This window comes from Sciurus vulgaris (assembly GCF_902686455.1).
Source record: "Sciurus vulgaris genome assembly, chromosome: 6".
NCBI lineage: Eukaryota > Metazoa > Chordata > Mammalia > Rodentia > Sciuridae > Sciurus > Sciurus vulgaris.
In genome coordinates, this window is record NC_136466.1 from 70,189,551 (window position 1) to 70,204,585 (window position 15,035).

At 37.7% G+C, this 15,035-nt stretch overlaps 1 protein-coding gene across 1 annotated transcript in view; it reads left to right on the plus strand.

The window, feature by feature from the left end:
• DIAPH1 (diaphanous related formin 1) overlaps window positions 1–15,035 on the plus strand; it is a 101,454-nt gene that overhangs the window by 37,137 nt on the left and 49,282 nt on the right. Inside the window, exons 13-17 of the mRNA XM_079144395.1 lie at window positions 703–818; window positions 1,328–1,392; window positions 2,161–2,340; window positions 3,059–3,796; window positions 5,182–5,296. Of these exons, the coding sequence (XP_079000521.1) occupies window positions 703–818; window positions 1,328–1,392; window positions 2,161–2,340; window positions 3,059–3,796; window positions 5,182–5,296 (1,214 nt within the window). The remainder of the gene's footprint in view (window positions 1–702; window positions 819–1,327; window positions 1,393–2,160; window positions 2,341–3,058; window positions 3,797–5,181; window positions 5,297–15,035) is intronic.

A 15,035-nucleotide genomic window follows, 5' to 3' on the forward strand; every position in this document is an offset into this window, starting at 1 on the left:
AATCCTTAAATTCAAAGACTGTCCTATTAAAGGAAAAAGAAGAGAAAGTCTGTGGGTTAGGGTTTATTAGTCACAGATATAAAGGAAGTCCTCAGTAATCCCTTTAACCCAACTGAAAGGCATCCCTGTGGAAAAGGTCAGAGTATATAAATTGAAATACCTTTCCCACCAAAGAAGAAAAATGAACAACAAAAAATAAATAAATAAAATACCGTTCCTTTTGGAAGGAAGTAAATAGGGTAAGGATAACAAAGGGAGATAGCAGTTTAAAATCTTTCTCACTGCCTGGAAGTGAAAATTCAACAATAGCACTATTCATTATAGAAAGGATCAAGCCTGAACATTGAAATGGGAAAGTTTTGGCACTAGGAGACAGGTGGTAAGAACTTTTTTTCCCCACAGTGCTAGGGGTTGAATCCAGGACTTTACATACACTAAGCACATACTCTACCACTGAGCTACATCCCCTCCCCATAAGAAGTTGATTATCTAGAGTAGGAAGGGTGGAAGCTGACATGAAAGAAGGGGGATTTCTTATAGCATGTCAGTGATGCTTCTGTTAATTTTACAGAAAGTTCTTTTTCAGAATACATATCTTCAGGTCTTCCTATTGACAAAATAGTTTACTTTTCTTGATCCTGAATACTTCTGAAAATTATCCTTTGACTTCCCTTTGATAACTCTATTCCGATTCTTCTGTAGACCACAGTACTATAAGTTGATTGAAGAATGTATCTCCCAGATAGTTCTTCATAAGAATGGAGCTGATCCTGACTTCAAATGCCGGCACCTCCAGATTGATATCGAGGGTTTGATTGGTTAAGTATACTCTTGTATCCAGTTCCTCAAAACATCCATTGCTTTTGCCTTTCATTTTACATCTTTCTGTCAATGATAAGTTCAGAGAAGGGATCTTTGTATTCCCATACTTCCATTTTTGTCCTTTCTTAAATCATAACCAACATCTTTGCCAGGAATGTATACTCCTTTAGTTTATTTCTACATATATCTAAAAACCTGTCCTTTCTCATACATCACTTTTTTGTAGGGACTTAAGCTATCATTTGTGACACTTGCTGGTTTCAGAGTTTCATAAGTATAATTCAGGCATTCTTCATGCCACCCAGCATGATAACCTTACTTTGCATTGAGAAATTATAGGTTGAACTTAACTGAAAGTCCTATTTCCTGGTCTACTATATAATATTAAGTATAATATAAATAACCAAACAGACAGAAAACTGCTCTTTGGTGTATTAAAAGGTGTAGGAATGAGGAGGAAACCAAGAGAACTGGGAATTTCACTTACTGATCTTTTTTTCCCCAGATCAAATGATTGATAAAACAAAGGTGGAGAAATCTGAAGCCAAAGCTACAGAGCTGGAAAAAAAGGTGTGTTTGAAGAATCAGTGGTAGACTACTTGCCTAGCACTCACAAGGCCTAGGGTTTGATCTCTAGCTCTATAAAAAAAAGAAAGAAAGAAAAAAAAAAAAGATTTTTTTTTATCCTCTTTCAAGTATATCTTTCTTTGGGTTATTATTTTTCTAAGGCAAGAATTTTTGTCCATATTTGAAAATATTCAGCATCTAATAGTCTTAAGGTAACATCTCTTCAGTATAGTTTAGTCATTGGAGAAGGGATTAATGGATATGAACATGAGAAGCGAGGAGCAGAAGGTGAGCTTGCACAGCTCTTGAAGAACAGGGAAGATAGATGATACTCTGGAATAATAGTGATGGCGCTTTCAGGTTTGCTTGGCATCTCAGGTCTCTTATCCCTGGAATAATAGGAACTGGAATATGTTTGAGTTCTCTTTTTCTCTTTGATTGTTAAGGTCTCCAATGTGATTGATGGATTTTAGGTCCAAGATCCTGGAGACACCTTACTACCATGGTTAAAGGTCTTTCAAATCTTAAGGTTTGTTTTGTTAAACTGTGAAAGTAGGAAGACCGAAAGGATCTTTAGTTCGCCTGTCTTTTATCCTTAGCCGTAAGGTCAAAATCATAGTGCTCTTTTTTCCCCAGGCATTGCTTGATATATGGGGTTAGTGACCTCTGCAGAGCGAGTACTGGCACAGAATAGCAGTTTATGGGAAATAACACATGGACTTCTTACTTTAATGTAGAATTTGTTGGGAGCTTAATTGCTTTCTTCTTTAGCTGGATTCAGAGTTAACAGCCCGACATGAGCTACAAGTAGAAATGAAAAAGATGGAAAGTGACTTTGAGCAGAAGCTTCAGGATCTTCAGGGAGAAAAGGATGCATTGGATTCTGAAAAGCAGCAAATTGCCACAGAGAAACAGGACCTGGAAGCAGAGGTGTCCCAGCTGACAGGAGAGGTAACTTCTGAGCACAGAGGCCTCTTACTGCTTGGGGCAGAAGTCAGTCCTCCCCTCACTCCTAGGGAGGAGGTAGCTAATAGATAAAGTAGTTAAATGGTATATATTTTAAAAATCATTTACTGCTTTTAGTTTTGTTTGGGGACTAAGTAATAGGTACAACAAAACATTTAGAAAATACAGAAAAACCAAGAATAAAATGAGTTACACAGTTCTACCCAGAAATAAAGGTAATAGGCTTCTAATAAATTTTTAGGAGTAAAAAATTAAACTATTTATTTGCTAATTTTCCCTTATTTTAATCATCAGTGGACAGATTTTATCCTCATTGTAGTTTTATAAATATTTAAATGATCTGTAATAGCTGATTACTCGATCACTTACATAGTTGTATAATTACCTGTATAGCAAGTGTTATATATAACTAGAATATTTTATTTGCTAGATCTCTGCATTTTATAATACTTAAACAGAGGGTTGAAGTTGTCTTTTACTATAAAGCATACTGAGCTAAGAACATGAAAACTTGAGTTCTGGTTTTGGTTTTGCCACTAAATGGCACCATAACTTTAGGCAAAAAATGTGATCTGTCAAACTCCTTCCAGTTCTTCCATATGTAAAATAAGAAATTTGGATTAAATAGTTTCTTAGGTTCCCTTCAGCCCCAGTAGACCCTGAAGTGGGATGACAAGTATTCTTATAAGTGTTGTTTCTGTAGGTTGCCACGCTGTCAAAAGAACTGGAAGATGCCAAGAAAGAAATGGCTTCGCTCTCTGCCACAGTTGTTGCTGTAGCTCCTTCTGTTCCTAGTAGTGCCACTGTTCCTCCTGCCCCTCCTCTGCCTGGTGACTCTGGCTCTGTTATTCCACCTCCAGCCCCTCCTTTACCAGGAGGGGTTAGTGTACCACCTCCACCTCCTCTTCCTGGAGGTGCTACTATTTTTCCTGTGCCACCACCTGCCCCACCTTTGCCTGGGGGTGCTGGCATCCCCCCACCACCTCCCTTGCCTGTAGGTACTAGTATCCCCCCACCACCTCCCTTGCCTGTAGGTACTGGCATCCCCCCACCACCTCCCTTGCCTGGAAGTACTGGCATCCCCCCACCACCTCCCTTGCCTGGAAGTACTAGCATCCCTCCACCACCTCCCTTGGCTGGAGGTGCTGGCATCCCACCACCACCTCCCTTGCCTGGGGTTGCTGGCATACCCCCACCTCCTCCCTTGCCTGGAGGACCAGGAATGCCACCTCCCCCTCCTCTTCCTGGTGGTGCTGGAATCCCTCCACCACCTCCATTTCCTGGAGGCCCTGGTATTCCTCCACCACCACCTGGAATGGGTTTGCCTCCACCTCCCCCCTTTGGATTTGGAGTACCAGCAGCCCCAGTTCTGCCATTTGGATTAACGCCCAAAAAAGTTTATAAGCCAGAGGTGCAGCTCCGGAGGCCTAACTGGTCTAAGGTGAGAGTTTCTATCCATTTCAGCATCAGTAGATTTTTTTTGTTTGTTTGTTTTTGTTTTTTTGTTTTTGTATCAGGGATTGAACCCAAGGGCACTTAACTACTGAGCTACATCCCCAACACTTTTTAATTCTTAATTTTGATACATTATTTCACTCACTAAGTTCCTTAGTGCCTCACTAAATTGCTGGAGCTTGTCTCAAACTTGTGATTCTCCTAGTCAGCCTCCCAAATTGCTGGAATTACAGGCATGTGTGCCACCACACCCAGTTCATCAGTAGATCTTAAGAAATTACTTCAGCAACTTGGGAGGCAGGAGAATAGAGGATGGTAAATTGAAGGCCAACCTCAGCAATTTAGAGAGATCCTGTCTCAAAATAAATTATAAGGGCTAAGGATGTAGTTCCTTGGTAAAGCGTCCCAGGGTTCAATCCCCAGTACCAAAATCACTTCAGTTTCCTGCTTTGTATTTGGTGCATGGATAGGCTTCCCTTCCTCATGGCTCTCATTTATCCACTTTGAAGTTCTACTTCTGCTTAGGTTTGTGTGTGGGGGGGGGGGGGCAGGGGGGGGTACTAGGGATTGAACTCAGGGGCACTTGCCCACTGAGCCACATCCCCAGCCCTATTTTGTATTTTTTTATTTAGAGTCAGGGTCTCACTGAGTTGCTTAGCGCCTGCCTTTTGTTAAGGCTGACTTTAAACTCAAGATCCTCCTGTCTTAACCTCCCAAGCCGCTGAGATTACAGGCGTGTGCCACCCTGCCTGGCTCTACTTATGTTTATTCAGCATGTCCTTTATTTCAGACATTACCCTGGAAAGTTTTGTGAGCCTTGTACTCTGAATTTATCCTAACTAAACTTAATCCTTAAGTTAATATTTTTTTGCCTTTTCTTTGAGGATATGAGTACCATAGCAGTTGGACAGTAGATAGTAGTAATTTCTTCACTCTGCAAATAACTGAAATTGTGCTGTTTCACTCCCACTCCCCAGAAAAGAGTTACACACAGACTGTGCAAACATGGCCCCTGATGTGTTTGAGATCCCTGTGATCTTCAGTTAGCCTTTTCCTTCCAGAAACTAAGTTAAAATGAAGTTAGCCAAATTGACGAAGAAAACATAGAGTGCTTCTGAACTTGAAGATTTGGGATTAGAAGGAGAACCAGTAGCATAACTGAATCTAGTTCTTGAATAATCACCAGTAAACAAACTGGAAACATTATCTCCTGATCCCACCACAGATTATGTCTGTAATCTGTTTTAGGTTAATCTTACTCTAGTTAAAGGTTGTTGATAACCAGCCAGATACTTCTTGTGCATCTTCATTAGTTTTCTAGGATGGAAAGTTTAGGGCTCAGATTAGTAACTCTTTAACCTATATCTACAGTTTGTGGCTGAGGACCTTTCCCAGGACTGCTTCTGGACAAAGGTGAAGGAGGACCGCTTTGAGAACAATGAACTTTTCGCCAAACTTACCCTTACCTTCTCTGCCCAGACCAAGAGTGAGTACCTTCCTCTTTAATGTCAAGGTCTAGTATAGTGCTTAGATGTCACTTAAGTTTCCCATTCTCTTCCTTGCTTTCTCGTTCTCTTCCCTTCCATTGGTCAGAGTGGAAAGAGAGCATTGGGTAGAAGAGAGATGGGCTTTCCTAATCAGAACAAAATAAGATGTGTTTGTATTATAGGGTTACTGGGGTTGGGGAAGAAACCTGTTGCATGTAGGTATTCTGTATCATTATAACTTGTGGGAATATATTAAGCTTTCAGAAGCCCAGTTTGGGCCTGTTTTGTTGATACTCTTGTATGAACTGTGGTCCTGCCTTGTGGTGCCATCTTCATACTCAAGTACTTAATTAGTAAGGATTAGAGAGAGTTTTAACAGGTTGGGTGGCTGAGCAACTGTCTATGGTAATAAAAAAAAAAACACGTAATTTCTTTCTTCTATTTTTTTCCAATATCTGATGCTCTTCTCACCCTTTGTTCCTGCAGCTTCCAAAGGTAAGAATACAAAAGAGCCTTTTATTTGTGTCTCTTGAATATTAGAGAAAAAAGATGAAACAGATGTAACTGATTTTTCTTTTTAAAAAATGGATACCAAAGATTAAGGCTTAATTTCTCTTTTGCTAGGTTTTTTTTTTTTTTTTTTTCCTTCCCCCCCTAGATTCCAAAAATACCAGTAGCTATGGTGTTGACTAATAGGGAAAAAAGTTATTTTAAGTTAAAGCTATCACATACTTGTTCTTTGGAAGGTAAAGGATAACTCAAGTAAGTATTATTACCATTACCTTACATGTGTTGCATTTTAACAATTTTCAGAGTGCTTTAAAACTACTACCCCATGTAAACTGCAGTGAAGCCTTATGAGATAAGCAGTTGTGTATCGTCTCTATTTTGTAGCATATATAGACAACTTTTCCATTGACTTGCAGTCTTATTTCTATGTAAATTCTTTTCTTTTTTACCTTCATGTGTTCCCTTTATTTTTATTTTTTTATTTTTTGGTACCAGGGACTGACCCCAGCAGTGCTTAGCCACTGAGCCACATCCCCAACCCTTTTATTTTTTATTTTGAGGCAAGGTCTCTCACTGAGTTACTCATGGCCTTGTTAAGTGACCAAGGCTTGCTTTGAACTTGTGATTCTCCTGCCTCCAACTCCTCCTTTTCTTTTAGAAGAACCAATCCACTTTGCTATCTTCACTTCCTAACTCTTGTTATTTTGTTCTGCTTTGTGATACAACACTTGTCGTTTCTTGAGATAGAAAGTATTTGAAAGATTTTGTCATGTATCACAATTACAGACTAATAATTTTTGTATTTCCATCATCAGCATTATTATTTACTTGAAGGTTTATTATGACACTAGTAATGAAAATTAAGGGCAATTTTGGGGTGTTGCTTCTCCCTGCTTCCCTCTATTCCAGTAATTAGCATTTTTAAAAGCCATTATTAGTTTTTTAGGAACCAGGTAGCACTTTGTTCTAATAAGGAACCTGACAGAGTTCTAGGCACCTTCAGTCACTCCCAGTTTTATGTGTGTTTCTGTCTAGAAGTGAAAGATCATAAAGTTCAGGTCTTTTGCCCTATCATTCAGGGCAAAGTGGCCTTTTCTTCTAACAATTATCACCTTCCATGCCAAAGTCCAACCTTAGGAAATTACTTCTACTCTCTCAGTTAAAAATACCATGGTGGTGACTACTTGTACTACTCTAATTTATCAACAAAGACTGGTTGACAGTAAAAGTGAAAATCAAATGATTTCTTTATCCCTGTGTTGGTCTCTGGCATCAGTTCCTTTCTTGTACTTAGGCTCTATGCTCTCAGTGCCACTGCAAATACACAATGACTAGGCCCCTTTCCTGTCTTCATCTTTCTTTTATCCTATAATTTGTATTCTTATTGATTTTAATTGGGTTTTCTGCAGTTTATTGGTCATGTTTGGCATTATTTTCTCATTATGAATTCATATGTAGTATTTTAACAAGCAAGACCTCTAATCTTTTGTTATTTTCAACAGTGTAAACCAAACTCTTTAATCCTTCATTAACCCCCAGCTTCTGCTTAGAAAATGACTTTTTATTCATTGAAATGAAATATCTTTAATTGAAGTTAGAACTTTCAGGTATTACTCTGACACATGTCTTAATTTTCCAGTCTTTTCAGTAGGAAGCATTAGAGAAGGTGTTCTTGAAAATCACTAACTCATAAGCAGTTTTCCATACATGATAAATTCTGGGAGAGGGGCTAGGGATGTGGCTCAGAGGTAGAGCACTTGCCTGGCATGTGTGAGGCACTGGGTTCAATTCTCAGCACCACATATAAATAAGTAAATAAAATAAAGGTCCATCGACAACTAAAAAAAAAAAAAATTTTTTTTTTAAATTCAGGGATAGACTTTTTCCTGTCATTAATACTTATTGTTTGCCCACTTCTTAACAGTTATCTGTAGTACTTGAATGCAGTAAAACCTTTCTTCTTCTTATCAGCCATGTAGTTATATATGTTTTTAATCATTTCTTCCCTTTTTAAAAATTTTTCTTTGGATTTTCCATCTTTTATTGACTTCATGTTGTTTGTTTACTTTTTATGTATTTCATAAATCTATAATGATGCAAGAAGTCTTTGAATGTTAGGTCTTACGTTAATGTGTTCCTCTTGAAGACAAAATGGCTGCTTTCATCTATGCATGGGTATAAAGTGGCACATGGAGGTGCTGCATGTGGAGCTAGTGCCTCATATCACACTTGTTGTGACTGCAATAACTAATTTGCACTGCCTTTCTTGAGTTTTGGTGCCCAGGCATGCAAACACAGATGATTCCCTGGTTGCCCCCTTCCTTACTACTTGCCCCCAAAAGAACATCTTAGAGAAAAAGACTTTGGGCTTCTTAGAGTTTTGATGTTTATATCAGGAAAGGAATTTCAGAGTCTCAAAATTTGCAAATTGAAGACTCAGAGGAATCAGATCTCCTTAGTATGACAACAGTTTTACTTTGCTTTCAGTACTTCGTGTAGTAATTTAATGTAAGTATTTCAGAAAAAGACCTTGTACTTGATTCTTTTTAAAAGTCATTCTTAAATACTGAACTAGTTTAGGTTTCTTTTCTTTCTTTTCTCTTCCTTTTCTCTCTCTCTTTTTTTTTTTTTTTTAATTTTAATTTTTGGTGGTGCTGAAGATGGAACCTAGGACCTTGCCCCAGCTAAGCACCCCCTCTACCATTGTACTACACTCTAGTCCCCAGTTCAATTTTAATACTGAAACCAGTGTCAGTTACCAAGTCTCTCCTTTGCAGTTTTAATATTGATGAAAAATTAAATAGGTAAATACTCATTATTGCTCTGTAAATATTCCAGCTTACTGTATAGTAAGTACCAGAGGCAGGGTTCATACTCTAGACTGATTCCAAAGTTTTCGCTCTAGTCTTCTGCTTTCCAGAAGCGTATGTACTTGTCCTAGGAGCCTCTGAAAGGTTAGATCCAGACAAGAGCTGCAAATTAGATTTCACCAGCCATTTAATTCCTTTAAGCACAAATGTCCTTGAATTGGCAATAACTTGAGTAGAAAAAAAAAAGAAACTAGGGAAAGTAAATGAGATTCTGGATAGTTATGGTTACAGAAGAGGAGAGTATATTCTAATTATAGTGTATTTAACTTCAGCAAAACTAGCCTAAAACTTGAAGAAAACAAAACGTGTATCTAGTACAGTAGAAGCCCTGCTTAGGTAATTTCTGCCCAGTATATAGCCAGTGTTGATGAGGAAGTTATTGAGACACTTCATTTTCATCATAACTGCATTATTTCCTCACTTGCTTGCTAAATACCACTTTGTGCTATTTGATAAATATGCCTGTTATCCCCCGTATGTTTTACTGGTACTTAAAATCTCCCGTATACCTACTGACTTTTCTAAGAGTGGGTATTGAAGAAACACCTAACTCACTGTGCATCTGCCTCCTATGGCCAAAGGTACCTCCAGACACTGCTTCGTTAAGGTTCAAGAGTATGTGTGCTTCCTTACTAATAGAAGAGTTAAGAGATAGGAACTGGCCCTAGAATTTATAATAACAGGTTCTCCTACACATTATTTCTCTTTTAAGAATTAATCTTGTATTTCTGAACTATAAGTCAGGAATTTACTTAGTGAATTTATTCCCTTCTGGGTAATATATTAAGTTCATATTTGACAGGTAGTACCATAAAACTTACAGTCCTTCTCACTTTCATTATCACAGTCAGCAAGGAATCTTATATCATGGACTCATTGTTGACTCTGCTTTTGAATTCCTTGAAAACATATCTGGTAGTTAAATTTATTTTTATCTTCTCTGAGGGAACATTTTCATCATTGTTGTAACCTTAGGCAGGTCATTATTTGTATGTACGAGGTAAACTTTCTTTCTGCTTTCCTTCCATTTCTTACTGTCTTTTTCTTTAATGGCAGTATTAAGAGTATTATCTTTTGAACCATAAAATGGTGAGTGATAACTAATGACCTGTGTACAGTGATTGTTCTTGATAGCTGTATTCTTTCCTTTTGGAACCTTTTGACTCTTAAGATTCAAAAGTCCTCTCTTAGTAGGTATAAAATGGACAATATGGGGTATTAGATGTTAAAGTATGAAACACATTTGAACTGTGAGCATCAGAAACAGTTCTCTTAACTGTTTGATGTCAGTAATTTAGGAAAAAAACTCTGGCTAAAGAGTAAGACCTTGGCCAAGAGTTGAAAGTTTCATTAAAAAGAACCAGTGTTTTAGTTAGCATTTGATTGTATGTTGTTTCCAGATCCTAAGGCTTGTGCTGTTGTCTCAGAAGTGAAAACTGTTGGCAACAATGGGTAGGTTTACCTGTCTGCTGCTCTTTCATAATTTTCTTTGTTCAGGCTTCAGACTTCAGCAGGGGCCTATGGTGGGGAACAATCAATCAATCCCTTCTTCCCCAGGAAGGATCTAATGGTGCTTTTCTTTTTTGCTGTGATTCTCTTCTGTCCACTAGGTGGTAGTCACCCAGTTGAATCTTTACTAATGTTTGTGAATTCTCATAGCTTCTACCACTTTAACTTTTAGAAGAATATTTTATAAGAACTCAACCTGTCTCTCCCCTGGGAGATGTCTCTTGGCAGAAGGGTGTTCCATCAGTTCCTTATTTCTCTCAATAAGGATGAGAGGTACTATTACAATTGAACACTTGTTGGGTTGTTGTCTTTTAATTAGTAGATTTTCTTGGGTTTTGAGTAGGGTCTTTTTTAGTGCAAAGCACTCAAAGTTATATCAGATAGAAGTTCCTTGTGATATAAAACCATAAATCTACCCCCGTCACCTGGAATTGTAGAGTCCTGCTCATGGACCTGCATACAGTGATTGTTCTTCATAGGTGTATTCCTTCCTTTTGAAACCTTTTTAACTCTTAAGATTCAAAAGTCCTCTCTTAGTAGGTAGAAAATGGACATTATGGGGTATTAGACTTGTTAAAGTATGAAACACATTATGGGAACTGCGAGCATCAGGAACATTCTCTTAACTGTTTTGCATATCCTCTAGGTCATCATCTATCACCACTGATATTAAAAAGGAACCTGCAACCACCACCTCACATACCTTTCTGCATTTTAGCCTTTCCATCATCTGCCTTGAGCCTACTGGATCTAATATGCCATTTTTCCTGGTTTATGTCACTCACCACAGGGAGCTCTAGATTACCAAGTCACTTTTCATCTCCCATATTTCAGTCCCCAAAAGGTTCCGTGTATTCTCTATTCTGTTCCTTCCTGTCTCACCTAAGCTTTGGAAATTAGTCCACTGTGTCTTCTGGAATTTATGTTCATTACTAGCAAAATCATGTCATCAGCTTCACCTTTCTCTTATGGAAACCCAACTTTCCCTTCTGCTCTCTCATGTGGTAGTTTTTCTTTCCTCCCATAAACCTCCCTGAAATGGGCCTGGAGATGGGGTAGACATCCTTTTGGTTCTTAATTGCCACATCAGATCGTTCTGCTTTCTCTTTCCTACAAAACAACAATTTTCAAATCTCATGACCTCAGTTTATATCATCAGTTCTCCTCTTTGTGCTAGTATCTACTAATACATCATGTTATACTATATTTCTTTTGACCACTGTAATATGCCAGTACTACTTCTGACTTAATTTTCAACAATTTCCATACAAAAGGATCATGATCCTACCAATATTCTGACCTCACAATTATTTGAATTCTTGATTTGTCCTCTTTCGTACCTTACTCATTCCCCACTATAATTACCAATAACTACAGCACTTCTACAGTCTCAATTTCATACTACACATGCCTAACCTACTTTTTTTTATCTTGCTCTCTTTAGTATCTTGACCCCCAAAATTATTTAGCCCCAATGACTCTTCCAGTCTCTTTTTTACCTCCTTGATCACTTCACTGTTCTCACCTAAAAGTCCATGGTTAATCATTATCATAATAATTCCCCTGGTATTTTCTTCCATTATTTCTCTTATTTCATCATACTTGGTTGGTTTAAAAAAAAAAAAAAAAAAATTTCTGACTAATTCCCTCTTTCTATCCACCCTGCACCTGTAGTTGTGCATCTCTGAATGTGACTGGAGAAAACCACACAACTGGTCCTCCTTGATGTGCTTTCTTCCAGACCTTCAAATGCTCTTCCTTTTTTTCCTACCTCATTGGCTGTTCTTTCTCCTATATCTCCTCTGCTCAGTTTGTGACATTGCTTGGCCCTCAATAATTGCCAGTCATTCTTTAAGCATTTCTAATCCTTTCAGTTCTCCATTGTTTTAAATGATTACTTAAAACCTTTTTCTCTCCTCAAAGACCCAGCTTCTCCCTTATTCTCAGTTGAGGATGTTTTATTTGTACTTCATTGGGAGAATTGAACCTATCAGAAGAGGAACTTCCAGAGACATTCCAATCTTTTTCCCATCTTCTCTCTTGTCTTCCCTGTTACTATAGTCCTATCTAAAGGCAGTTCCTGGACTAACAGGATATCTTCATTTCAATTCCTGTGTTGAATATACTGAAAATATAAAATAAAAAAATTCTCCTCTCCCCAAAGTGACTGTGGTTAACTACACATTTTATATGCATACATCATTCTAATAAATAGTTCAGGTTAGAAAATATGGGGAACTTTCAACCAGGACATTACTGGAAAATTTAAGAATCAAGGCAGTTAAAATAAAAAATTATAGAAATGTCAGGGTATATACAGGCAAGTGCTCTACTGCTGAGCCAGATCCCAGCCCTTCATTTCTTTTTTTGTTTTATTTTGTCTACTTCATTATTTGTGATGGATAGTTGTATTCCATCATCTGAATAATAAAAAATAAATTATTACTCCCTCATTGAGAATTTAAGTTGCTAATTTTTTCGTATTATAAGCAGTGCTACAGGAAACATCTTATTATATTTCTTTGAATATTTGTTTGCACAGTAATTTCTTAAAGTTTTTGGACCCAGACACTGGATATAGAATTATACCTATTTATATTTCTGCCCAAAATAAGAAATTATTTATCAAAATTTCTGATGGGGGAGAATGATTTCTTGTTTTATTCTGATTGCTAATAAGATTGCATCAAAGGGTTCTCTTCATACATTGACTTTTCCTCATTAGTAACTGAGAAAGGTGAATCCATGGGTAGAGATCTTTCAGTTCTGAACTTCTGTTACTGTTTCATTCCCCCCCCCCTTCTTTTTTCTTTGCAATAACTACCTTTGGTGTTCTTTATCATCATCTCGAACTCATTTTTACAACTTTCTGGGCTCTTACTTTGTTTGTTTTGGTCAGTTTCCCCCTCTTATTTTGTGCACTGAGTGTCAGGCATTAATTGCTGCTGCTTTCTTACAACCAGTGTTTTGGAGATCTAAAGCTACACTAGGCAAAACTTTAAAACTTTTTTTTGAAGGCTGTTGATGTAGTTTCCACTGGAGACTTACCAGTGGAGATTTAAGGAAAGGTGTCATCAGATAAAGATAATTAAACTTTAATTCCTTCTAAACTGGAGGAATCTGATATATTTATCTGCAGCAGTGTGTTCTTTTCCTTTTCACCACCAGATGGCACATGGATCTCTTCTATTTTAGATGTGTCATTGTTACGTTTGGTAATGATGCAGTCACGTTAGAGAGAGGCACCATCTGTTAATTCCAAGTGCAGCTGCTTAGAACACTGCCCTCTGCCTGTCAGGAAATTTATTTGGAGGACTGATCAGCAGTAAAATTATAGCAGGAAGCTATTATTTTTATGAAGAAATTTTGTTGTGGTACAATTACGTTTTTTGGTTGTTGACTTTTTGTGGGTTTTTTGCTAGTATTTTTTTATAGGTGCAATATTAGTGTTCTTTGGGGGCCCTGAGACTGGAGAATATTTTTTTTAGTTTGATAGCTTCATGAAATCATAGCTTGCCTTTCAGAGAGCTTAAATAAAAGGTAGTATTTTATCACCTTGGTAGTTCATTATATACATGTTTGTGATCCTGTTATAACACATTCATAATACCATCGCTGTTATAGTTTTTGCTAAAGAACTATATCAAACACAAAATAGAACTTACCCCCTGATTATATATTGTAATTTGTTAGTTCCTCACTATCTCAAGATAATGCCATTTCTAGAGCCTCTTTCAAACCACCCACACTTTGGTTTGTACCTGCATTACACTATTATAGAAATACATAAACTGAAACTATTATTTTTTAAACCCAGGTCTCATCTCCCATGATCTGCAGATTCCAGATTTAGTTTCTGACAAAATGTTCTTTTAGATATCATTGACAGAGACTTAGACCATCTAGGATCAGTATTGCATAAACTTTTGTTACCTTGGTGTGGTCTAGCCTTATAACTAAAATGTCTTTTTGTAGTAGTAATTCTCAATTTTTACTGTGCAGAAGAATTACATGAGGAACAGGTGAAAGATATAAATTTCTGGACTCCACTTCCAAATAGTACAAGCACCCCATGTAATTTTGTTAGAGATAAGGAAATATGCCTTGATCCATTGCTTAAGTAACTCTTTTTTCATTTTCTGTTCTGTTTTCCCATTCTTTGCCGTAGTCTACAAGTTGCTTTCTACTTTTTCTCTTAATATCTTGTCTATGTCTTTATCAAGTAGGTGTGTAAGTGTAATCCTTTTTTTGGGGTGTGGGGGTTGGTGTTGGGGGTTGAACCTGGGGCTTTGCACATTAGGCAAGCTTTCTACCACTGAGCTACAGTCCCAGCCCTATCCTTGTTCTTACAGTGGTCATTTGAGATCAATTAGGAAAAAATAACATTTTCTGTTTACTGGTAGCATTCTGGAGAACTGTCAGAGGCACTTGTTTTTACAGAAATCTTTTCTTGCCATCTTCACAGCCAGATCCTATTAGCCATCTTAGAATAATGTTTTGAAGAAGATCTGTGGGATCAGTGAAATAGCTGGGAACCACTTAGAGATTGACTATACTAGAGAGGATGGATGGCAGGCAGAGTGTCAGACTAGATTTTGGCTTATAGAACAAAGATGGAGTTGTGAGAAACAGAAGGAGGTTGAGATCAGGCTGGAGAGTGCCACAGCTCTGCAGACGACGCCTATTCAAGTTTCATTGTTCTCTTGCTATGGAGACCTGGAGCTGGAGATCAGAAAATTGTTTAAGAGGAGGAAGGGGGTCTCCAGAAGTATTAGCAGAACTAGGCTTTGGGATGAGAAGAATGATCCAGTGTTCTTTTGATACCTGATGGTCCAGAACTGCTTCCCCA